The sequence below is a fragment of the Siniperca chuatsi genome, linkage group LG22 (assembly GCF_020085105.1).
Source record: "Siniperca chuatsi isolate FFG_IHB_CAS linkage group LG22, ASM2008510v1, whole genome shotgun sequence".
Lineage (NCBI taxonomy): Eukaryota > Metazoa > Chordata > Actinopteri > Centrarchiformes > Sinipercidae > Siniperca > Siniperca chuatsi.
In genome coordinates this window covers 6,511,662-6,537,391 of record NC_058063.1, presented here as the reverse complement: position 1 = coordinate 6,537,391, position 25,730 = coordinate 6,511,662, and the positions used below count along the sequence as shown (strand labels likewise).

The 25,730-nt window shown below is 38.2% G+C and overlaps 4 protein-coding genes and 1 pseudogene across 5 annotated transcripts; all 5 read left to right on the top strand.

Moving 5' to 3' along the window:
- Positions 1-386: 386 nt before the first annotated feature.
- Positions 387-2,636, top strand: LOC122869843. The gene is made up of 5 exons (XM_044183187.1): positions 387-678; positions 831-1,544; positions 1,669-1,785; positions 1,875-1,918; positions 2,101-2,636. Exons 1-5 carry the CDS (start codon positions 624-626, stop codon positions 2,218-2,220), a joined length of 1,050 nt encoding a protein of 349 aa, XP_044039122.1. The 5' UTR covers positions 387-623; the 3' UTR covers positions 2,221-2,636.
- A 4,665-nt stretch (positions 2,637-7,301) lies between these two features.
- LOC122869847 lies at positions 7,302-12,171 on the top strand. Its single transcript, XM_044183190.1, has 6 exons — positions 7,302-7,360; positions 7,514-8,218; positions 8,341-8,457; positions 8,532-8,563; positions 8,670-8,806; positions 12,038-12,171. The coding sequence occupies exons 1-5, from the start codon at positions 7,318-7,320 to the stop codon at positions 8,781-8,783; spliced, it is 1,011 nt and encodes a 336-aa protein (XP_044039125.1). The 5' UTR covers positions 7,302-7,317; the 3' UTR covers positions 8,784-8,806; positions 12,038-12,171.
- Positions 12,138-13,712, top strand: LOC122869844. The gene is made up of 5 exons (XM_044183188.1): positions 12,138-12,230; positions 12,365-13,063; positions 13,157-13,282; positions 13,369-13,412; positions 13,544-13,712. The coding sequence occupies exons 1-5, from the start codon at positions 12,173-12,175 to the stop codon at positions 13,661-13,663; spliced, it is 1,047 nt and encodes a 348-aa protein (XP_044039123.1). The 5' UTR covers positions 12,138-12,172; the 3' UTR covers positions 13,664-13,712.
- Positions 13,713-17,418: 3,706 nt separating this feature from the next.
- Positions 17,419-19,392, top strand: LOC122869842. Of its 2 annotated transcripts, XM_044183185.1 has the most exons (5): positions 17,419-17,512; positions 17,660-18,361; positions 18,483-18,608; positions 18,690-18,733; positions 18,865-19,392. In XM_044183185.1, exons 1-5 carry the CDS (start codon positions 17,455-17,457, stop codon positions 18,982-18,984), a joined length of 1,050 nt encoding a protein of 349 aa, XP_044039120.1. In that variant the 5' UTR covers positions 17,419-17,454; the 3' UTR covers positions 18,985-19,392. The 2 variants fall into 2 exon arrangements, with proteins under 2 accessions (XP_044039120.1, XP_044039121.1); XM_044183186.1 differs by lacking the exon at positions 18,690-18,733 and having other exon boundaries at positions 18,865-18,990.
- Positions 19,393-21,034: 1,642 nt separating this feature from the next.
- Positions 21,035-25,152, top strand: LOC122869848 (annotated as a pseudogene).
- The last annotated feature ends 578 nt before the right edge of the window (positions 25,153-25,730 follow it).

Genomic DNA, 25,730 nt, shown 5'->3' with positions numbered 1-25,730 from the left:
CATTAAAACAAGTCAGTAAAAAGAAGATTATTTGTTAGCCAAAAAGCACATAATTTAAAAGTCAAAAGTATGTCCAACTTTACCCTAAATATTGCTTTTGTTTGACAGGCTTTGCCAGTCTTTTACATTGGAGGTGAATTGACTTTTGATTATGGCACTTAAAGCACCAGAAACATGTGTCCTGTTCACTCAGGGTAATGCAAAGTTAGATAGTTAAATAAAGTATTTAATTATCAAGACTACAGCTTGAAATAATATTAGTTTATATCATTATATGGTATTACTATGGATCATCTGCTCAAAATCATGTATTTGATATCTGTTTGGCATAATGGCAACTAGTCCATTGCTGAATGTTGAGCATGGATATACTCCTATTGTGCATTCATACTAGTGTTTATATTTGATATACAGATCATTTATTTTTCCAGGAAGGCCAGGATAATGTTTTCATGTAATTCTCACCATGTGAGTCTGCTCAAACACCGTGTTGCAGTGAGCATGTGAACATGTTTCCTATATGTTATGCAGTGTTACCAGGTTGGCCAATCAAACACAGTCTTGTCTGTGAAGAGTGGAGAAGCTATTAATATTCTTTCATTCAGCAGAGCAACGTTAACACGATGACATCTCCAAAGTTTGTTTTCTACCTGACATGTTTGTTCTTGGGGAAAATAGGTGAGTTGTGTTTTTATGACTCCAGTTTTTATTTTTTAATATAATGAAAGGTCACTCCTCAAATGTTTTGAATATTTCTAAAGTACTGATTACGCTGAATTCTATCACATAAACGTAACTGTGTATTAGCTTTGTCTCTCATTTCACTTCAGCTCAGATGACTGAACTGCAATTGTCTTCGTCTCAGCGTCAAGCGAGTGGTTTTTTATCAGTTAAAGCAGGAGACAAGTTGACTTTACAATGTTTTTATGAAGGTGAAATTTCAAAAAGGCTTTACTGGTACAAACAAACTCTGGGACAGAAACCAAGAATCGTCTCTACCTTCTATGTGTTTGATGAGAAAGGCACTTTTTATCATGAATTCCAGAAGAATATACGCTTCACATTGGATAGTGGAAATGGTAAGAATCACTTGAGGATCTCGGATTTACGTATTTCAGACTCAGCTACTTACTACTGTGTGAGTAGTGAATCACACACATTTGAATTTGCGGAGGTCATTACTGTCAATGTAAAGGGTTCAGGTTTGAACATCCAAGCTTCGGTCCATCAGTCAGCATCTGAGACCATCCAGCCAGGAGGCTCTGTGACTCTGAACTGTACAGTACACACTGGGACCTGTGATGGAGAACACAGCGTTTACTGGTTCAGAAACTCTGAAGAATCTCATCCAGGACTCATGTACACCCATGGAGGCAGGAATGATCAGTGTGAGAGGAAACCCAACACACAAACACACACCTGTTTCTACAACTTGCCACTGACGAGCCTGAATCTTTCTCATGCTGGGACCTACTACTGTGCTGTTGCTTCATGTGGACACATACTGTTTGGAAACGGGACCAAGCTGGACTTAAGTAACAAGCGTAAGTAACTTTCTAGCAAGGGTTGTCTCATCTGATAAATACATGTTTACTCCTTAATCAAACTTAACATGAACATATAGAAAAAAAGCTGAAAGCTCTGTTTCTGATGTCTGTCTCTCTGCAGATGAGGTGGACTGTTTTGTCGTGGTGTATTTCTTAAGTGGAGCTTTGGCATTCACCGCCATCCTGTTGGTTTTACTGGCCCACAAGATGAACAAGAGAAATATTTTACAATCTACAGGTACACTAACTAACACTGTTTAAATCTGCCTGTGTCCATTGAACATGGCTTTTGAATATAACAGCTTTTTTCTTAATTTTAACAACCAGAGTTTCACGCAAGATTTTCAGCTACCTCCACAACAAACGTTGAGGTAAGATTTTTCTCTTCAAATTACCTGGTGAATTTCCATTCAAACACATTTTTATTGCATTTATTATTAATTATTATTTATTATTATTATTATTTATTTATTATTGTTTTTGTTTTTTGGACATTGTTTTAATTTTTTTCAGGGTCCATATTATGAAATATTTATATATATTTTGTTAACAGGGTTCCAGAGAAGCCGACAACCTCCATTATGCTGCTTTAAGTATTAACCTTCCCAACAGATCAAGAAGACAGAGGAAAAACCCTGAGAATGAATGCGTGTACTCCAGTGTCAAGAAGTAGACATGTTTCATTTTCACTTTTGAAGTAAAACTGCATTTTTTTTTTACTATTCCTTTAAAGGATAATGTAGATTTAGATGTACATCTTGAGATAAATATCTTTTTATATCTTATTTGTGGTCTGCAGTCAAAGGATACGATATCTCTACGCTTCAGTAAGGTTAAGTAATGTGCACATTTAGGGCCCTCTTCTCTTGTCGTTGTTTGTCTGTGGTTTCAAGCAGGATGCCTCCCTATTCTTACCTTGTTGTCTTACTAAGAAACCATCCATCCAAAATCTTATTTTTATTACATAAAAATGTCTTTCTAATCAAACCAGTAGATAAGGTCAGATTCATTGATGCTACACAAGTGACGCATGAACTTTGAGGATCAAGTATGTCATGGACTTTTTTGTTTTGCTCATAGTGGTTTTAACTCACCTCTGTATGTACTTTTGTATATGCATTTTATGTCATTAAAGATCAAATATGTATGAAAGTTACTATGTTACTGTTAAATGTCGCAGTTGGCCCCTGTCTGCATCAATGACTTTGTCCTTGATTGGAACACCTAGAAAGGATACCTGTGACATTTTACATCTGCATCTTCACAGTATAAGTCTGAACTCTAATGCCTTCAACTATGCCTTTACCACGACAGGAGCAAACCAAATCATTGACAATACCCACATCTTCAAACCAGAATTCTCTTTCCGATGGTAGTAGCTGAAAATGGTGTTGGCTTTCTTGTGCTAACAGTGAAAATTGATGAGTTCTTAGTGGGATGTGTTATTGGAATGATCATGTTGCAGAGTAGGGGATGTAGTCAGGCATTGCTTTATAGAGCGTAGAAGGGCACAGTCTAAAACCCTGCACTGGATGAGTGTTTTTCAGTTGTCTGTCGTCTGACTTGAATTTGACACTTACATTTAAAGGTAACCTGTGGAGTTTTTAACCAGTAGTAGCTCTATGGAGCAATGTTTTTACAAGTGGGTCCCCGTTGTGTTTGTATCGTGCATGCAAATGAGAATGCACATGAACACACGAGCATGCGGGTGACGCAATACACATTCTTGAGCCTGGCATTATGCTACTCTGCTGACTGAGAGCTGGCGGTGGTAACGCTAAAAAAAACCCATAGAATTACACCAACATAGGCAAGCACGAAGAAGACTGCAAGCTAGCGACCATGGATGTAAACACTGCACAAATTTAAATATTCAATATTTGCAGATGTTTTATGAGGAAACAAATGCACTCATGTTTGTTAGACCTCAAGGACACACGCAATGCATTTTGGTGAGTAACACTGAATGTAAATAGAACTTTGTTTACAAGAAACTCTACAAGGCACCTTTAATCAATACAGCTGTCTACATGTAACGGCACTTTACATGCATAAGGCTGATACTGACGGTGGACTGCAGCTGCTGCAGACGTGCTGCTTTAGACCTGCTGGTGTAGACCAGGTGTAACAGGAGCAAAGCCTTTATGAGATACAATAGTCATGCATGCTAAATTGTTTTGCCACCATTTTTGCTATGAACATATGCAGAAAATAAATGAAGCGTTCATTACTCTCAGACATGTTAACCTTTTAACCCTTGTACTTTTTGCATTGGATCTCTTTCACTGCAGTGCATTTGTGGTTTTCAGCAGGATGTAAGGGTGTTTGCACTCTCACAAGGATATCCTTTCAGCCAAAGACCAATTAAACACTCAAACAGCAGGGTCCTTGTCAGGTCACATTTATATGATTACAGTGACTCTGTGAGATGAAAATCCTGCTATTTAAAAGTTAAAAGCATGTCCAACTTTATGCCTAGTTCTAGTTATTCATGTAGATATAACTGATTTCACTTGACTTCTGCTGCAAGTCCAGTACAATGGAGGTAAATGAAACTGAATGACTGATGATACAAACACATTCAAAAAAGTCCACTGTGTCGTGTTACTTGTTTATTTTGGATATGAAGATCTTTTTTTTTTAAACTGATATTAATCTAATGCCAAGATGGGGAGCTGCTGTGTTCTTCACATATCTCTCACCATGTGAACCATTTCTAAAAAACAAAACTTGACACTATATGTGGCAGTGAACATTTGATGTTTACTAAATGTTTATTATTCATTATATTCATTATTCATTATTTACTTTTTCAGCTGACGAAACTCATTATGGAGCTAACCAGGATTCATCTTAAATTCTCATGGCATTGTATTTTTGACTGGCCACTACATATTAACTTTCATCATGCCTTGTCCCCATGTAGACATCAGTACATTTTAGATTTCTGTGTACACATACATTGGCTTAAACTGTGTCTGCCACCAACTACCACCAAATTTGGGATTAATGGCAAACCTGCTTTTCCAGCTGAGCAACAGCCAACACCAATAGAAGGTTTCTGTCAACTTCCCAGAGTGTGGAGTGTCTATACTAAAGCCATTCCTGGCCCTCACTCTTGGGTGGACAAGACTTAGACTGTCCATGGTAAACAGTACAGGATTTTCGCCAAAATAGGCTAATTTGAAAAGATTCATCCAACAGCTGTGCTTACTAAACATCACCATGCACTGTTTACCATCTTAGTTTAGAAAACACAAAGTACAGCTGAGTCTTATGGGAATGTCATTAGTTGTGCAGTTATTTGGTCATAAACCAAAGCATTGGACAAATTAACATTTTGACCTGAATGGTGCTAGATGAAAGGTCAGGGGATACAAGTTTTAACAGTTTATACTCATCATCACCATGACTGACTGTACAAAATGTCAATCCATCAAATAGTGGAGATATTTAAATTAAAACTGAAATATCAACCTAATGGTGGCAACAGAGGGAAAGTTGGGGGATTGTTGGATTACCAAAGTCAGTAAAAATATCTAGATGTTGAGATATTTCACAGGATAAGTGGAAACTTTGACCTGCTGATGGTGCTATAGGAAAGGTCAGGGGATCACCAAGTCAATAGAATTCATCCTAAAGTAACCTTTTATATCTGTAGCAAATTTTAGGGCAATCCATCTAATAGTCAGAACCACAAATGTCAACCTCATGGTGGCAAAAGAGGAACAGTCAGAGGATTATCAAAGTAGTAGAGTTCATCCTCTGGGGAACATGAATGCATGTAGAAAAGTTCGTGGCAATCCATCCAATAGTTATCAAGTTATTTCAATCTGGACCAGTGTGGTGGATCGCCTAAACGAACAACAGACAGACATGTCATTGACCGTTTACATTTCACTTCATGCCAGTTTGACACCCACTTACACTTCAACAGATGTTTAAAACATAACAAAAGTTTAACTGGACTGGGAGACCACCAGACATTTACATAAACCTTTCTCAACAGGGGTTATGTGTTTTTATTTTTCCATCTGTTTCTTTTCCTCATCATTGTGATCTCTGTTTGGAGCCGGGAGTTGCTTTCACTTTTCACTCTATTTTCTCCCTTTTCACTGCTGCATTATCACTGAGACCTTGGCCCATAGCAATATGACTTATGGGAGCAACAGTGTTTTTTCTTGACCAACTATATTATATTCAGACTCTTTTTCAGCTGACAAAATCATGGAGCCAATCAGAATTTACATTAAATTCTCATGCCATTGTTTTTTTGACTAGCTAATGCATACTTTCCACATACCTCTGCCACATGTAGACACCAGTACAGTATATTACAGTCATTTGGCAGACGCTTTTGTCCAACATGACTTAGATTTTTGCATACACATACATTGGGAGCTATATGGATTTCAATGTCTCAAGCAGTGTCTGCCACCAGCTACCATCAATTTAGCATTAACGGCAAACCCGCTCTGCCAACTGAGCTACAGCCAAAGCCTATTGAAAGTCTGTCAACTACAAGTGTTGTAGTTGTTCACATTTCTTTCCCATTTTGGATAATATTTCTGACAGCTGTGTGTGATGGTCATCATCAGTATCAACGCACAGAAGGTTTTCAATTTACTTTCAAGCATTTGTATTCAATGTCCAAATTTGATCATGTGACTGATGAGCTGTGATAGCACCTTCCAATGGCAATGTAGTTCAGACAGTTGACATTTTTGAAATCATCTCACTATACTACTGAAGTGGTTACAGTTTGGCCTGTCGACATCCAAGTTACTCTGAGACCAGTTGGCCCTTACCCCCTTGCTTTTTGCTTTCTGTCTCTTTTATTGCAATGAGCTTTGTGGTTTTCGGCAGGATGTAAGTGTGTTTGAACTCTCAGGGCTTTGCATGTAATCAACAATATCTTAAAATCAATTCTAAAAGCAACAGGTAGCCAGTGTAAGGAAGCCAGGGTCGATGTGATGTGATCATATTTCTTCTGAGTCAAAATCTTGGCAGTAGAGTTTTGGATGAGCTGGAGATGGGAGAGGGATTTTTTACTGATGCCAGAGAGCAAGGGATTACGACAAATTATGACAGTATCTATTGATTAAATAGTTTTGATTTCACTTTACTTCTGCCAACACCCAGAGTACAATGGAAGTGAATAATTGTCTTTGGGATGCACAAAAGCATCAAAAATTACTTTAGAAAAACATAACAAAAAAGACAGCAACAAATCTTTCCAGAAAACAATGTCCTGAATATGCCAGATAATAAATATTTAGAAAGTTGAAAAGAATGCACTTAATTACTTGTATGTAAGATTGCCTTTGACTTCACAATGGCACAGATTACAGTCTTAGTTAACTGGATTTTAGCTTAGGAAGAGAGTCAATTGTATCCTCACATGTGGATAAACTACTGAAAATCATAACAATAGGGTTCATTTTAAGTATTTGACAGGTAACTAGCAAATGATCATCCCTGCTTGACTATGTCAAGTCCATTAATGTTGAGCACAATTGTTACTGTCTATGGAGTTTTTTTTCCCCCAGTGATTTCTATTGTAATGCCAAGATGAGATGCTGTTATGTTCTTCATATCTCTCTCCCCATTTGATTTTATTCAAGAAACAAATTGACACTGTAGGTGGATGTGAACATGTGATCATGTTTCCTATAGTGTCACCTCTGATTGGCCAGTCTTGTCTCTTAAGAGTGGAGAGAGCATCGAGATGTTTTTCATTCAACACAGCAGTTTGAACACGACATCTACGATGTTTGCATTCTATCTCACATGTTTGTTCTTGGGGAAAACGGGTGAGTTGTGTTTTTGTGGTTCAAATTTGTATCTTTTAGCGTGTATGGTTCTCATGAAATTGCTTCAAATCATTGTGTGTTGATTGTAATATATTTTCAATTCAAGAAATCAATTAGCAATTTGCATTTGGTTTGTCTCTCATTTCACTTCAGCTTGGACAACTGAACTGAAATTGTCCTCATCTGTGCACCAAGAGAGTGGTTTTGTATCAGCTAATGTTGGAGACAAGGTAACTTTGCGATGTTTTTATGATGGTGATGCTGCAAGGCTTTACTGGTATAAACAAACTCTGGGACAGAAACCGAACCTCATCTCTACCTTCTATAAGTATGAAAGAAATGGCTCTTTTCATGGTGAATTCAAGAAAAATCCACGCTTCACACTGGATACTGAAAATGGTAAAAACCACTTGAAGATCTCAGATTTAAATATTTCAGACTCAGCTACATACTACTGCGCAAGTAGCTATACGTTTATTTTTGAGTTTTCAGAGGGCATTACTGTCAGTGTAAAGGGTTCAGGTTTGAACATCCAAGCTTCGGTCCATCAGTCAGCATCTGAGACCATCCAGCCAGGAGGCTCTGTGACTCTGAACTGTACAGTACACACTGGGACCTGTGATGGAGAACACAGCGTTTACTGGTTCAGGAACTCTGAAGAATCTCATCCAGGACTCATGTACACCCATGGAGGCAAGAATGATCAGTGTGAGAGGAAACCCAACACACAAACACACACCTGTTTCTACAACTTGCCACTGACGAGTCTGAATCTTTCTCATGCTGGGACCTACTACTGTGCTGTTGCTTCATGTGGACACATACTGTTTGGAAACGGGACCAAGCTGGACTTTAAGCGTAAGTAACTTTCTAGCAGAGATCGTCTCATCTGATAAAATGTGATTCTGTTACACCTCATCTTCGATATAAACAGAAGAATAAAAGCTGAAAGCTCTGTAATGTCTCCTGTATCTCTGCAGATGAGGTGGACTCTCTTGTCTTTGTGTATATGTTGAGTGGCGCTTTGGCATTCACCACCATCCTGGTTGTTTTACTGGCTTTCTCAATGTACAAGATCAACAGCTCCCAATCTACAGGTGAGTAGTGCTGTTTGTATATTTAGAAAGCATGGCTTTTAAATTAAATACCATTTCCTGTGTTTTCTGGACAGAGCCTCAAGCAAGATTTTCTGCAAATGAAGAGGTGAGTCTGTTTTGACCAACTGTTGAATTACAATTGAAACACATTTTTATTGTAAAACACATCACTTCTGACAGGTCCACTATTGTGATTTATATTTGGTCAACAGGGTTACCAAGACGACCTACATTATGTTGCTTTAAGGGAAATCAAGGCCAAAGGAACAAGAAGACAGAGGAACAACACTAAGAATGAATGCGTGTATTCCAGCATAAAGCAGTAGACTGGATGTTTCATTTGTACTTTGTGAGTAAGATGAAAATGTATTTTTTTTCAAGGTGTAATGTTGATTACTATTTTATTTATATATATATATATATATACATATAGAGAGAGAGAGATTTAAATCTCCTTTTATATATTCTTTTTGGTCAGGGTTCAAAAGATGTGATCTCTTTAGCCTTTGCTCACATGCATATTTAGCCCCTGCTGTTTTTGTTGTTTCTGTCTGTGTAGTAACAGGATGTCTCCTCAATGTTACTTAGTTTTCTTTCAAATCCTTATAGTGCCTGCTAACTCCATTGTCACAGCCCAGGCTCAGTGAGCTAGACAAAGAGGGAAACCACACAAGATTTAAGACCATTTTAAAGCATCGGTATCAGTATCGTTACAACACTTAGTTGAAATACTACAAAACTTACAACAGGTACAAAAACAAGAGATGGAATAAGACGAGGTGCTATATCAAATGCAGAAAATACAATTTACAAAGAGAGAATGCAGATAATAACATTAAACTTGAGAAGAGGGTAAAATAATTTGATAGAAAAAAAACTCATCCATGAGAACAGATATCTCAAAAAACTTTGGTATGTAAAATATAAAATCTACACAATTATGAAAAAAAAAAAGAATTATGTTAAAATTACACAGACTTAAATACAGTTAGGTGAGGGAGACTACGCGACACAGGTGAAACCAATGACACAGGTGAAAACACTCAAAGCAATCAACGACAGGAAGCAAAAACGACAGGAAGCAAAACTAACCGACACAAGAAAAAAAATGATTACAAAATAACACAGGAAATAACAGGACAAAACCCCCAAACCATGGCAATTACACCTTAGTGGTAGATTTTGGTTTTACTAGATCTCTGCTGCCTCGCCAGTGTAGTGAAAGTGAAGAAAATTTAGTTTGTGGTGCCCACAGCATTAGATGGATTACTTTGACTTTTGGTATAGATATTCATGGTGCCTAGAGGATGGATTCTAATTTACTTTGGTGATTCCCTGACTTTTCTGCTAACACCAACAGCAGGTCACTTATCCAGTGAAATATCTTAACATCTATGTTCACTTTATTAGTACTTTGTGTTTGGTATTAATTAGCAAATGTTGGCAAGCTAAACTAAGATGGGCAATATGGTTGTATCAGCATGCTAGCTTTGTCACTGTGAGCATGTTTGCATGCTAATGTTAGCATTTAGTAAGGGTGCTCCGATCAGGATTTTTGGGGCGGATCACCGATCACTGGAAGCAGCAGTGTCTGTTTGAAGCCTTCTATATATTGTGTTGCATTATTTATTTATTGAACTATTCTTAACAACGTTGTATATTAAGTATCAAAATTAAGAGATGAGAAAGTATCATGAATTGACAACTGTTTATTAATTGGCAGGCAACATGTGCAATATATTCCACTGTCTCTCTTAGAGACACAACTTAAACCATAGCAGCCTACGCTTTATCGGGTGCAGCTTAGAGCTTAACAGATATACAGCTTCCCACATAATGATTATTATTTTAGTGTTTACTCACAAACTACTTTAATTGCTTGCTTTTCCCTTCACTTCTCTTTCCCCCCCCCCCCACACACACACACACGCACACACCTACACTTCTGTCTCTCTGTCTCTTACTGCACACACACCAGCTTACCCCCCCCTTCTGTTTCTCCCTTTATGTGTCTGCTCTGTTCACTTTCTTGGTCACCAATATGTTTTATAAAGTCGCCCAAAAAAAAAAACACAACTCGCATTTTGGATTTTTTCACCCGCGATTCCGTTTTCACAACAGCAGGTGAGGAGGCTTGTTGTTAATGACGTAGCCTATCGAAACGATCGAAACCAACGTGGTACCAAATTACATCTGCACCATCAGGTGTGTTCACTGTTGCTTGACCTGGTCCATGCTTGTAAAATATTCACCATGTCTGCGTCTTCTACCAGTTAACGTTTCTCTCTCTCTCTTTTTGTGTTTCTCTGCAAACACTCACTTGCTGTCCGTCATCTGATCGGCCTTAATAGAGACCACCGATCAAACTTTTTAGTACGAATATCGGCTCATTATGATTGTGGCAGATTGATCGGAGCACCCTTAGTATTTAGCTCTTATTATTATTATTTTATTATTATTGAAGAAAATGTCTTTGGAGATCCATCAACAATTCTTCTTTTAGCTTGCAGGCCCCCTGAGTGGGCAGGTTTGATTGACAGTTGAACTGGCAGGGCCAACAAGACACATTGTAAACAAACTTGTGGCAGAACTGTGGCTTACAAGCCAAAGACAGACAGCATCTTGTCAGTGGTGGTATTGAAGAATGAGGACCACTCCATTAGCATTTAAAGGAGCAGTGTGCAGGAGAAACTACCACGAAACTCTTGGAAAAAAACGTGAAAGGCCCTATCTAGAGCCATTGTTTGGTTTGTCCATTCTGGGCTACTGTAGAAACATGAAGAAACCTGTAGAAACCTCTGTGGAAGAGGACCCGCTCCCTCTGTAGATATAAAGGGCTTATTCTAAGGTAATGAAAACAATTCTTATTTTTAGGTGATTATACACTAATGAAAACATACTTATGAATATTAACCCCATATTCTGCAAATAGAGCCCTGTAAATCTTACACACTGCTCCTTTAAGCCTAATCATATTAACATTTGCAGGTCTGCTTTAGCACTTTGAACAGTCTAGGTATTTTCTCAAAAGAGAACACAGGACATATAATTTACAAAGCACATATTTTATGAGACGGTGTAGTCCCTCATTCGTCCAGGAGTGTTCTATCGTAGAAAAGGTTTCAGTCGTAGTCATCTGGACACTGTTTTCAGAATCAAGACGTTTCGGCTCCCATCCGGAAGTCATTCTCAATATTTTATGTATTATTAAATTCTGACCCTTTACAGCAACACAGATGACATTCTGGATAACATGGTCAATAGCATTGGACGATTATCGTTGATGAATTGTTCAAAATAATAGTGATAAGGTGTATTTATTGTATTCATTCAATTTGTATTCACAAAATCTAGCAAATAATCATTGACCTGTTGTATTCTTAGTGTATTTGACAGATAGTTTCAAAATAATTATAATAATCTAATAATGATCAGTTCATTGCCAAAGGTTTATCATGACTGAACTCCACTGTATGTAGTTATTAGTGTTAACATTATCATGAAACCACATAATGATTTATGAATCAATATCTTATCTCCTTAAGACTGTAACCAAACACACCATGAATTTTTACTACAGTGGCAGTGAACATGTGATCAAGTTTCCTAAATAGGACGTACAGTGTCACTTCTGGTTGGCCAATCAAACACAGTCTTGTCTCTGAAGAGAGGAGAAAAGATTGAGATTCTTTTCATTCAGCACGACAATTTGAACATGATGACATCTCCTAAGTTCGTCTTCTATCTGACATGTTTATTCTTGGGAAAAATGGGTGAGTTTTTTTGATGTGACTGCAGTTTGGATTTTTAAAAGTGTATGGCCACTCCTCATGACATTGCTTCTGATATTTCTTTGTTTTTCATATGTTCATATAGTGCATTTACTTTGTCTCTTCTATCACTTCAGCTCAGATGACTAATCTGAAATTTGTTCGTCAAGAGAGTGGTTTTGTATCGGTCAAAACAGGGGACAACTTGACTTTGCGATGTTTCTATGAAGGTGATGTTGCAGCAAGATTTTACTGGTACAAACAAACTCTGGGACAGAAACCAAGACTCATCTCTACCTTCTATAAGTACGAAAGAAATGGAACTTTTTATGATGAATTCAACAGCAATCCACGCTTCGCACTGGATACTGAAAAAGGTAAAAATCACCTGAAGATAACATATCTGCACGTTTCAGACTCAGCTACATACTACTGTGCGAGTAGTCAATTGTACAAATTCAAATTTGAGGAGGGCACTACTGTCAGTGTAAAGGGTTCAGGTTTGAACATCCAAGCTTCGGTCCATCAGTCAGCATCTGAGACCATCCAGCCAGGAGGCTCTGTGACTCTGAACTGTACAGTACACACTGGGACCTGTGATGGAGAACACAGCGTTTACTGGTTCAGGAACTCTGAAGAATCTCATCCAGGACTCATGTACACCCATGGAGGCAGGAATGATCAGTGTGAGAGGAAACCCAACACACAAACACACACCTGTTTCTACAACTTGCCACTGACGAGTCTGAATCTTTCTCATGCTGGGACCTACTACTGTGCTGTTGCCGCATGTGGACACATACTGTTTGGAAACGGGACCAAGCTGGACTTTGAACGTAAGTAACTTTCTAGCAGGGGTTGTCTTAAGTATAATATGCTCTATTAAAACTCAAGCTTTGTAATGTCTCCTGGTGTCTGTCTCTCTACAGATAAGGGGGACTCTCTTGTCATGGTGTATTTCTTGAGTGTGGCTTTGGCATTCACCACCATCCTGAGTGTTTTACTGGCCTTCTCAATGTGTGTAATCAACACGAGAAACAACTACAAATGTACAGGTACTGTAACTGCTATTCTTTGTAGTTGACGGTGTGTACTCACTAAACATGATATTATAGTAAGGGCACTTTTCATTCTTTTTCAGAGTCTCAAGCAAGATTTTCAGCTCCCTCCCCAACAAATGCAGAGGTATTTTTGGTTTAGATAAACTATCGTGTTACCATTCAAACATTTTCACAGTGCAACCGTTTTTTGGATACAGTTTTAATTTCTCTCTTCTTTTCTATCTTGTGATTTATTGTTTAATATTTTATTATCAGGGTGACCAAAATGAAGAAAACATTCATTACGCAGCTTTAAGGGAACACAAGGTCAACAGATCCAGAAGACAAAAGAACAACACCAAGACTGAATGTGTATACTCAAGTATAAAGCAGTAGAACTGTACATGTTTTGTAAAAAGTTTCCTCATGGTGATCAATAAAGTTTTTCTGATTCTGATTTGTTTGTGTGTACCAAGACTAATAAAGGCTTATTTGTCTTTGTAAGCAAGCCCATATTAGGTCATATTATCAGTATTCTTTCTTGTGACTAGGGAGAAAGAGCAGGTATAGTACTACAAAGCGGAAACATGACCTTCATAACATATGGGAAGCTTGAACGATTAGTCTTTAAGGCAAGCAAAGCTTTAATATCGTCTCAGAGGCCAAACAACCTTCAAGACAGTCACCTTTGTAATCTCGAGTCCACATGTACTGCGTTTTAGACCAACCGAATATTACAGTACATACTTTGACTTTTGCATTAAAAGCTCCTGAGAACATGTTGTCAATGAGCTTCCTGCTATGAAAAATGGGATCTTAGAAAAACAAAATTCTCTGTCTGTGCTGTTTTGTCTGCGCTCTTCTCACTGGTTTGAAGTGGACAGGGCTCTGTTGTTAAAAAAAAAAGAAAAAAAGTTAAGTATTTCTGTCCACCAATAGAAATTTTGCAATATTTGAATCTGATTGCAGTTGGGTTGTTTGCTTTTTTTGCCAAGCCACTGTCAGTCAAATCTGATCCAACCACACCCACACAGTCCTGATCCGCAGATCAGCTGAGTTTTTGAGTGTTAAACTCTTAACAAATAATACCGAATTATGTTTTTGTATGAACTTTAACTTTGATTGTTGTCTATAAATGTTACATTTTTATAAAGAAATACTTTAAATTTGAAACCACATTTCCAGGGGCAGAGTGTGGTTTAATAACTTGCATGAATTTTGGGCAGTAGTAATACATTTGCATGATGAAGGAGCAAAACTTTCTGCCTGTGAGCCTACTATATTTGCTATGCTTTATACACAAAACCTTCTAGCATGTCATGAGGTGGTGTCATCTACTGTATGTGCTGAGAAGAGATAAGGTGCACCCGCACTCCCAACCATCTGTCAGTGTCTATGAACTCAACTCTATGAGCTAAATTCTCTATATAGGTATATATCTGATGAGTTGAGCCTCTAAACTTACACAAATCATAACAGTTAAAAATCCCTATACTTTATTTTGACTTTTCTCATGAAAGTCCAGATGCCAGGGTGGTACTGTAGGAGTGTCTCTGTTAGATGCAAAAAAATCAAACGCAGACCATGGACATCGTTAAAATGACTCTACAGCCATACCATGTATATACTACTACCAAATTTAATGCCAATCAACCCAACAGTTGTTGAGACATTTCAAACAATACCAACATCAACCTCTTGGTGGTGATAGAGCAAAATACAGGGGCTCGCCAAAGTCGTTAGGAGTCATCCTCTGGGGACCGTGAGTGTGTGTACAAAACTTCATGCAAAACTGCACTTCTTGTTTCACACTGCATACATACAGTATATTTTTAGGGTCACAATTCCAGCCAAATGGACCGCCTTCTTCTGTAACAGTCATGGCACTGCACGGGAGTCAGCGAGTTGACTTCTCTCAACTCTAATTATGTAACCACACAAATCACCTGTCAATCACACAAAAAACAGGACACCTGAGGTAGAGCAGTAAACGGTGGCCCTGAGGGCTCAACGCACTGCAACTTAAGAAAACACATGCAAATAGACAAAACACAACCAAATACAGTAACGTGCTGCATGTAGCACACATGACAATGGAAACTGTTTGTGGGAGACACTTAAATTATTGAACTAAACTGACAAACTAAATGCTGCTCATGTGTGGTGAAGTTGGTGAAGATGTTTTCTTAATTTGCTTGTGTTTTGCCTATTTGCATGTGTTTTCTTAAGCTGCAGTGCATTGAGCTCTCCGGGCCACCGTAACAATATTGTATATTTGGACAGTTTTCTCTGTGTGACAAAAAACATTGCAACTGTTTTTAACTAAGCGCTTGAACCTGGAAATAAAGGACAATACAAGCATAAAAAACTACATAGGAGGAAATAAGCTATTTATGATATTTCCAAGAGCTGATGGTAAGACCACCGACACAACTAACACCTATTTTGTTTCTGTAGATTTGGAGAAAGAAAAAAGAGAGTATATAGAGTGAGTATGGCTCATCAGTGAGATCAGCATGAAGGCATGATCTTACATTAGTGATGATGACTATGTTTATTTATAATTTGGTCAGTTTAAAAGGTAATGCCATTGTTGTCAAAGTTACGGAGCATACCTGCCTCCATGTACACCCATGGAGGCAGGAATGATCAGTGTGAGAGGAAACCCAACACACAAACACACACCTGTTTCTACAAAGAGCCTGAATCTTTCTCATGCTGGGACCTACTACTGTGCTGTTGCCTCATGTGGACACATACTGTTTGGAAACGGGACCAAGCTGGACTTTGAGCGTAAGTAACTTTCTAGCAGAAGTTGTTTTATCTGATAAATAGTTATGAATAATTCCTAATCAAACAAACAAAATATGATCGCAGAGTAAAAAACACTGCTGCAAATGTCTCCTAGTTTCTGTCTCTCTGCAGATGAGGAAGAGTCTCTTGTGTTGGTGTATTTCTGGCATGGGGCTTTTGCATTCACCACCATCCTGAGTGTTTTACTGGCTTTCTTAGTGCGCATGATGAACAAGAGAAACAGCTGCCTTTGGACAGGTTAGTGGTACTGTTTCTGTCTATAGCATGTATTCGCTGAACATGGCATCGTAGTAATGGTTTCGTTCTGTTTTTCAGAGTCTCAGGCAAGACATGCAGATTCCTCCAAAACAAATAGAAAGGTATTATCTTCTTAGATGAGCTACTGTATAACCACTCAAACACATTTTTATAGCACAATAGTTTCAATGCACAATGTTTATATTTCTGCCATGTGCCTCATTGTAAAGTACTGTTTCTCATGTCCAGGGTTACCAAAAAGAAGACTATTACATTGCTTTAACAGACATAAAGATCAACAGATCAAGAAGGCAGACAGACGACACCTGGAGTGAATGTGTGTACTTTAGTGTAAAGCAATAGAGCTGGACATCTTTCTCTCTGCAAAATAAGACGTGACCACTTTAGCGTCTCTCTAAAAGTGTCATTTTGCTTTTCCTGAAACATAAACAGTTTTGTAAATATGATTTTACCTCAGAATGATTCATGTAAGGCCTCACCTCTCAGTAATTTCATTAAACAAGCTTTTTCAAAGAGAAAACATAAAGTGCAATGATTTCTGCTATCTCTGTGCCAATAGGTTGCAATAGACTTCTGTGTTTCTGGTGCCATTAGCTACAGTACTGAGGGCTTCCACAATTATAAAGTAAGAAAGTGCTGAACTGAATTCAGTTCACAGCGGAAGATGTACAACCTGTCAAAGCACATTTAACATTTTCATAAAACCAAGCTTTCATCATTGTCTTTACACAAACAGACTACACCTATCAGTAGCTGCAGTAAACATGGTGACTGCGTGTCACACACTCAGCAATACATTTTAATAGTTTCCGTGTGAAAATGGCCCATCAGTAAGATCAATATGGTGTTAAATGGCTGTGGATGTATAGTTGTTTATATTTAGGTGATTTAAAATCTAATGTCAAGTCAAGGAGCCTTTATGTTTGTCATATACATCTCACCAAGTGAGTCTTCTAAAGAACTGAAATTGACACTATATGTGGCAGTGAGCATGTGATCATGTTTCCTTAATAGGACATATAGTGTGACTTCAGGTTGGCCAATCAAACACAGTCTTGTCTGTGAAGAGTGGAGAAAAGATCAAGATTCTTTTCACTCAAGTCAGCAATTCAAACATGATAATAACTCCAACGTTTGTTTTTTATCTGGCATGTTTGTTCTTGGGGAAAATGGGTGAGTTGTGTTTTTTTGCCTCCATTTGTATCTTTTAGAGTGTATGGTCACCTAAGTGTCATTGCTTCTAATAATTTATTCAGTATAACATACTTACTGTCACATTAAATTAATTGTGTATTTGCTCTGTCTCTCCTGTCACTTCAGCTCAGATGACTAATCTGTCCTCATCAGTTCGTCAAGAGAGTGGTTTTGTATCAGCTAATGTTGGTGACAGCGTAACTTTGCGATGTTTCTATGAAGATGACATAGAAGACGTAATATTTTATTGGTATAAGCAAACTCTGGGACAGAAACCAAGACTCATCTCTACCAATGACATGTCTAAAAAAAAGGCTTTTTTTTATGATGAATTCAAGAACAATCCACGCTTCACATTGGATATTGAAAAAGGTAAAAATCACCTGAAGATCTCAGATTTACACATTTCAGACTCAGCTACATACTACTGTGCAAGTAGCTTTTCAGTCAAATTTGAAGTTGAGGGGACTATTGTCAGTGTAAAGGGTTCAGGTTTGAACATCCAAGCTTCGGTCCATCAGTCAGCATCTGAGACCATCCAGCCAGGAGGCTCTGTGACTCTGAACTGTACAGTACACACTGGGACCTGTGATGGAGAACACAGTGTTTACTGGTTCAGAAACTCTGAAGAATCTCATCCAGGACTCATATACACCCATGGAGGCAAGAATGATCAGTGTGAGAGGAAACCCAACACACAAACATACACCTGTTTCTACAACTTGCCATTGAAGAGCCTGAATCTTTCTCATGCTGGGACCTACTACTGTGCTGTTGCCTCATGTGGACACATACTGTTTGGAAACGGGACCAAGCTGGACATTAAGTGTAAGTAAATTCCCAGCAGAAGTTGTTTTATCTGATATATAGTTATGGTTACTCTCTAACTAAACATAAGATGAACACAACGTTTTAAAATATCTCCTCTGTAATGTCTCCGTCTCTGCAGATGAGAAAGACTCTCTTGTCTTGGTGTATTTCTTGATTGGCGCTTTGACATTCACCACCATCCTGAGTGTTTTACTGGCTTTCTCACTGTACATTATGAGTAAGAGAAACAGCGGCCAATGTAGAGGTAAATGGTACTGTTTGTATCTACAGTGTGTAATTGCTGAACATGTCATTATAGAATCACAGCTTTAAAATTGTTTTTCAGAATCTTGCGTGAGATTTTCAGCTTCCTCCGCAACAAATGCAGAGGTATTTTCTGTCTAGATTAACAATTCTATTACCATTTAAATATATTTTATATCCTAACAATTTCTGTTGAATTTGTTTTCATGTCGGTCGTGTACCATATCGTGATTTATTGTTTTATATTTCATTGCTAGGATTACAAAAATGAGGATAATCTCCATTACGCTGCTGTAAGGGTGAACAAGGCCAGCAGATCAAGAAGACAGAGGGACGACACAGAAGATGAATGTGTTTACTCCCGTGTAAAGCAATAAAGCTGGACATATTCCATCTTTGTCTCTGTGTAACAGGACATGAGCCCATTACTGTCTTTTAAAGTGTAATTTGTAATTTGTCTTTTTCAAAAGCAGGAACCATTTTTTCAACATTATTCACAAATTCAATGATGCTGTGTGACGAGCTACTGGGACATATTGAGCAAGAATGTGTGTGTATAATTGTGTTTGCACGCACAGACCATAAATGCTATCTACTAGGGTGGTGAGGACAACATAAACTGACCAGCCAGGATGGTTTATTCATGAATATTATGTTAATTTTCTGCTTGTATGTCTGTTAAGCACATTGTAAACTTATTTTTGAAAAGTGTTATATCACTGAAGGTTCTTCAAAATAAGACGGTGTAGTCCCTCATTCGTCCAGAGTGTTCTATCGTAGAAAAGGTTTCAGTCGTAGTCATCTGGACACTGTTTTCAGAATCAAGATGTTTCGGCTCCCATCCGGAAGTCATTCTCAATTGTGAAAAAAATGGGACCGGAACTCAGAAAACCTTTTCTACGATCACTGAAGGTTATTATATATACACATTTATAGATTAGCCTGCAAAAAATCTGAGGTTGGGTCACAACATTTTTAAAGAAATGAGCCAGTACTCATTACATTAAGGGATTAAAGAGGAGGTTAATGAAAAGTACTTAACAGTTTTAGTTCTCTTAATCACTGAGCCATCGAACCGTATAACTACTGAACATACAACTGGGCGTAACAGAGCATAGCAGAGTACACGGGACTGTGTTGCTTTTCTGAATGTATCTGTATTTATTTGGTTCATTGACTTTTATTGATGTGATGTGCTTCCCCCTGTTTGAATGTGGTAGCCACATGCTAAGCTGATGTTAGTGACGTTCACACAGACACAGGGTCTTGCATGCAACTATCCTGTTTACTAACCTGGCACCGTTTATCCTACACAGTTCACACATACACTTCAATTTGGCCCTTTAACAGAGCCACACTCTTTTCAAACATGGCCTAGCCGCCATTTTGAATTTCCTTTCTTTGTCTAACCATGCAGCTGATGCTCAGCCACCATTTTGAATTAGATTTCTTTTGTTTGATGCCATTTTGGACCCAAACAGACATTTTGGATCACAAACACACAGCCACACACACCCTTTTGTTCTTTAGCTTAGTGCATTGTTAGACTTCATAATGTGTCTTTGCTTTAATTGAATTATTAATCAGAATTCCAAATTGATTGTGTAGTGTATTTTATGAGACTGAATCAATTAATTTGCTATCCTTTTCCCTTGTTTAAGGGTGGTGCCCCCCGCAGACTTTATTCATTAAAGTTATTATTAATGATTATCTTTGATAATTCTGATAATCAAGCCATAATCAATTGATTGCACCTACACAATTCAGTCCCCCTTTAACCACTGTAAATCCCAGCAGTACATACATTGACTTCTGCATGTAAAGCTCCTGAGAACATGTTGTCAATCAGCTTGAGCAGTGAAAAATGGGATCTTAGATAAACACAATATTTTCTGTCTGTGCTGTTTTGTCTGCGCTCTTCTCACTGGTTTGAAGTGGACAGGGCTCAGGTTGGAAAAAAAATATGTTACGTATTTCTGTCTACTAATTAGAATTTTGCAATATTTGAATCTGAATCTGATGGCAGTTGGGTTGTTTGCTATTTGGCTAAGCCACTGTCAGTCAAATCTGATCAAACCACACCCACACAGTTTTTGAGAGTTAAACTCTTAACAAATTCCAATGAGCCAAACTCACATATAGAGTGAGTATGGCTCATCAGTGAGATCAGCATGAAGGCATGATCTTACATTAGTAAGGATGACTATGTTTTTTTATATGTTGGTCATTTTAAAAGGTACTGCCATTGTTGACAAAGTTGAGGAGCCATTATTTTTTTCATATACTTCTCACCATGCCACACTATATGTGGCAGTGAACATGTGATCATGTTTCCTTTTTCTGACAAATAGTGTCACTTCAGGTTGGCCAGTCAAACACAGTCTTGTCTGTGAAGAGTGGAGAAAAGATCAAGATTCTTTTCACTCAAGTCAGCAATTTGAACATGATGACATCTCCAACGTTTGTTTTCTGTCTGGCATGTTTGTTCTTGGGGAAAATGGGTGAGTTGTGTTTTTTTGCCTCCATTTGTTTCTTCTGTGTGTTTCTTCTCTTCAGTGTATGGTCACCTAAGTGTCATTACTTCTAATCATTTATTCAGTATAATATACTTACTGTCACATTAAATTAATTGTGTTTTTGCTCTGTCTCTCCTGTCACTTCAGCTCAGATGACTAATCTGTCGTCATCAGTTCGTCAAGAGAGTGGTTTTGTATCAGCTAAAGTTGGTTAGGTGACGTGGTAACAAGATATTCCTGGTATAAGGAAACTCTGGGACAGAAACCAAGACTTATCTCTACCTTCTACATGTTTGAAAAAAAAAAAATGACAATCCATGCTTCACATTTGATAGTGAAAATGGTAAAAACCACCTGAAGTTCTCAGATTTACACATTTCAGACTCAGCCGCTTACTACTGCGCAAGTAGCTTTTTTGTAACAACTGAATTGCCAGTGTAAAGGGTTCAGGTTTGCTGCTGCTCTAGTCCTCACTAAGACCAAAAAAGTGGATCACATCACTCCAGTTCTGAGGTCTTTACACTGGCTACCTGTCAAATAAGTGATTTTAATACAGCTGTTGGTATATAAAGCACTGAATGGTTTAGGGCCAAAATACATTTCTGATCTTGTGCTACATTATGAACCATCCAGACCTCTCTGGGGACTGGTCTGTCCCCAGAGTTAAAACTAAACATGGAAAAGCAGCATTCAGTATTAATGCACCTTATATCTAGAACAAACTCCCAGAAAACTGCAGGTCTGCTGCAAGTGTACTGTGCACAAACGCTGAAAATGGCGTGCACCCAAAAAACAAAACAAAAACTAATTTATAAAACTGTACGCACGCACACCTGCAGGCAACTTTTCCTTTATAAATCACAGTCCACCTGGAAATGTGCACATGTGGATCAGCCTCATATCCCACCCTCTTCACACCCACATTCAACCATAAATGTCAATTCAAAGCACTACATGAATATTGATCTATATAAATGAGCCTGCTTACGATGAATCATACCAACAACAACCAAGAGGAAGACGAAAAAATGAATTTTTCTGCCACAGAAATCGAGGTTCTTGTGAGGTGGAGGTTAGAAAGCACATATTGTTTGATGGCCACAGCAGCAGGGTCACAAACAAAAGAAAATGCAGCGAGTTGAACATAATTATAACATTCCCAAAAGGGGCTTCAGACAGAAAGTTAAAAATTATATATCGTTGATCATATGAAACACACACCTGTCGGCTAATTCTCGCTGGTAACAGACAGTTGCCAGAAACCCCAGAGTGGTTAGTAGCCTACTTGTATTTCTGGGATGGTGCGGTTCCGTCGGGTTGGTCTGTCTAATGCTGGACCCAGTTCAGCACATAGATCCAAGGGCATGGCTCTAGGGAATCTAAATTGGCATAGGCCTATTAGCCATCATCATGGGCCAGGAAATCATCTTTTTAATGTCGGTTTTGATATGCTTGGCCTGCATTATGATTACTGATAATGAGGGTACGGAGTGTAACGATTGTGCGTTAGCTGGCACTGGCTTTATTTCTAGACGTATGCTAATTTGTACAGTCCATAGGTGCAGGTGGTGAAGTTGTGCCAGGTGAGTCGAGGTAAGAAGGCAGAGTGTGTGCGCGCCACGGTGTCTCCAGTGCGCTCTGTGCGCCTGACAGCACAGTCGTTTTCACTGCTGCGATTTTACACACAAAAACTATATAACAGCTAAAATTATAAATGGTGATATATGCACAGTATTCTAATATATTAACAAAAACTACAGGAATCTTACAGGAATTCTACAACCAATGATGTCCCCCTCTAGGTGTAGGAGTTATGGGGATATGTGAGTTGCCCTACTAGAGAGGAGAGGACACTGGACCTGCTGTATGCTAATGTTAAGGACACACAGGCCAAGGCATCAGTGACCCTGGTTTCTATCCAGGGGGTCAGTGTGGATATTGTTGAGGACTACAAGTACACTACATATGGACAATAAACTGGACTGGGCTAAGAACAACCAAGCTCTTTACAGGAAGGGCCAGAGCAGAAACCAAGACCCATCTCTACCAATGACATGTCTAAGGGCATTTTTTATGATAAATATAAGAACAATCCACGCTTCACACTGGATATTGAAAAAGGTAAAAATCACCTGAAGATCTCAGATTTACACATTTCAGACTCAGCTACATACTACTGTGCAAGTAGCTTTTCAGTCAAATTTGAAGTTGAGGGGACTATTGTCAGTGTAAAGGGTTCAGGTTTGAACATCCAAGCTTCGGTCCATCAGTCAGCATCTGAGACCATCCAGCCAGGAGGCTCTGTGACTCTGAACTGTACAGTACACACTGGGACCTGTGATGGAGAACACAGTGTTTACTGGTTCAGAAACTCTGAAGAATCTCATCCAGGACTCATGTACACCCATGGAGGCAGGAATGATCAGTGTGAGAGGAAACCCAACACACAAACACACACCTGTTTCTACAACTTGCCACTGACGAGCCTGAATCTTTCTCATGCTGGGACCTACTACTGTGCTGTTGCCTCATGTGGACACATACTGTTTGGAAACGGGACCAAGCTGGACTTTAAGTGTAAGTAACTTTCCAGAAGAAGTTGTTTTATCTGATATATAGTTATGGTTACTCTCTAACTAAACTTAAGATGAACATAACGTTTAAAAAAAATCTCCTCTGTAATGTCTTCGTCTCTGCAGATGAGAAAGACTCTCTTGTCTTGGTGTCTTTCTTAATTGGCGCTTTGACATTCACCACCATCCTGAGTGTTTTACTGGCTTTCTCACTGTACATTATGAGTAAGAGAAACAGCGGCCAATGTAGAGGTAAATGGTACTGTTTGTATCTACAGTGTGTAATTACTGAACATGTCATTATAGAATCACAGCTTTAAAATTGTTTTTCAGAATCTTGCGTGAGATTTTCAGCTTCCTCCACAACAAATGCAGAGGTATTTTCTGTCTAGATTAACAATTCTATTACCATTTAAATATGTTTAATATCATAACAATTTCTGTTGAATTTGTTTTAATTTCTGTTGTGTACCATATTATTTACTGTTTTATATTTCATTGCTAGGATTACAAAAATGAGGATAATCTCCATTACGCTGCTGTAAGGGTGAACAAGGCCAGCAGATCAAGAAGACAGAGGGACGACACAGAAGATGAATGTGTTTACTCCCGTGTAAAGCAATAAAGCTGGACATATTCCATCTTTGTCTCTGTGTAACAGGACATGAGCCCATTACTGTCTTTTAATGTGTAATTTGTAATTAGTCTTTTTCAAAAGCAGGAACCGTTTTTTCAACATTATTCACAAATTCAATGATGCTGTGTGACGAGCTACTGGGACATATTGAGCAAGAATGTGTGTGTATAATTGTGTTTGCACGCACAGACCATAAATGCTATCTACTAGGGTGGTGAGGACAACATAAACTGACCAGCCAGGATGGTTTATTCATGAATATTATGTTAATTTTCTGCTTGTATGTCTGTTAAGCACATTGTAAACTTGTTTTTGAAAAGAGTTATATCACTGAAGGTTATTATATATACACATTTATAGATTAGCTTGCAAAAAATCTGAGGTGGGATCACAAAATTTTTAAAGAAATGAGCCAGTGTATTAGTCATTACATTAAGGGATTAAAGAGGAGGTCAATGAAAAGTACTTAACAGTTTGAGTTCTCTTAATCAGTGAGCCATCAAACCGTATAATTACTGAACATACAACTGAGTTTAACATAGCATAGCAGAGTACAAGGGACTGTATTGCTTTTCTGAATGTATCTGTATTTATTTGGTTCATTGACTTTTATTGATGTGATGTGCTTCCCCCTGTTTGAATGTGGTAGCCACATGCTAAGCTGATGTTAGTGACGTTCACACAGACACAGGGTCTTGCATGCAACTATCCTGTTTACTAACCTGGCACCGTTTATCCTACACAGTTCACACATACACTTCAATTTGGCCCTTTAACAGAGCCACACTCTTTTCAAACATGGCCTACCCGCCATTTTGAATTTCCTTTCTTTGTCTAACCATGCAGCTGCTGCTCAGCCACCATTTTGAATTCAATTTCTTTTGTTTGATGCCATTTTGGACCCAAACAGCCATTTTGGATCACACACAGCCACACACACCCTTTTGTTCTTTAGCTTAGTGCATTGTTAGACTTCATAATGTGTTTTTGCTTTTATTATCTTTTAATATATGCTTGTGTATCATTATGCTGGTTTCTTTAATGTTGCACAAGAGTGAATACTTTGCCAACCTCTTCTATGTTGAACTCCAAATCCTTCAACCTACTAGCTATTAATGGTAATTTTACTTATTTAATTATTAATCAGAGTTCCAAACTGATAGTGTAGATTATTTTGAGACTGAATCAATTAATTTGCTATCCTTTTCCCTTGTTTAAGGGTGGTGCCCACCGCAGACTTTATTCATTAGTTATTATTTATGATTATCTTTGATAATTCTGATAGCCACAATCAATTGATTGCACCTACACAATTCGGTCCCCCTTTAACCACTGTAAATCCCAACAGTAGATACATTGACTTCTGCATGTAAAGCTCCTGAGAACATGTTGTCAAT

Excerpts from the sequence above, each read along its gene's own strand:
- LOC122869842 (XM_044183185.1), top strand. The coding sequence starts at position 17,455 with ATGATAATAACTCCAACGTTTGTTTTTTATCTGGCATGTTTGTTCTTG. Across the intron at positions 18,362-18,482 it reads GACCAAGCTGGACATTAAGT|ATGAGAAAGACTCTCTTGTC; the intron begins GTAAGTAAATTC and ends CCGTCTCTGCAG. Across the intron at positions 18,609-18,689 it reads AAACAGCGGCCAATGTAGAG|AATCTTGCGTGAGATTTTCA; the intron begins GTAAATGGTACT and ends ATTGTTTTTCAG.
- LOC122869847 (XM_044183190.1), top strand. The coding sequence starts at position 7,318 with ATGTTTGCATTCTATCTCACATGTTTGTTCTTGGGGAAAACGG. Across the intron at positions 7,361-7,513 it reads TTTGTTCTTGGGGAAAACGG|CTTGGACAACTGAACTGAAA; the intron begins GTGAGTTGTGTT and ends ATTTCACTTCAG. Across the intron at positions 8,458-8,531 it reads CAACAGCTCCCAATCTACAG|AGCCTCAAGCAAGATTTTCT; the intron begins GTGAGTAGTGCT and ends TTTTCTGGACAG.
- LOC122869844 (XM_044183188.1), top strand. The coding sequence starts at position 12,173 with ATGATGACATCTCCTAAGTTCGTCTTCTATCTGACATGTTTATTCTTG. Across the intron at positions 12,231-12,364 it reads TTTATTCTTGGGAAAAATGG|CTCAGATGACTAATCTGAAA; the intron begins GTGAGTTTTTTT and ends CTATCACTTCAG. Across the intron at positions 13,283-13,368 it reads AAACAACTACAAATGTACAG|AGTCTCAAGCAAGATTTTCA; the intron begins GTACTGTAACTG and ends ATTCTTTTTCAG.
- LOC122869843 (XM_044183187.1), top strand. The coding sequence starts at position 624 with ATGACATCTCCAAAGTTTGTTTTCTACCTGACATGTTTGTTCTTGGGG. Across the intron at positions 679-830 it reads TTTGTTCTTGGGGAAAATAG|CTCAGATGACTGAACTGCAA; the intron begins GTGAGTTGTGTT and ends ATTTCACTTCAG. Across the intron at positions 1,786-1,874 it reads AAATATTTTACAATCTACAG|AGTTTCACGCAAGATTTTCA; the intron begins GTACACTAACTA and ends TTTAACAACCAG.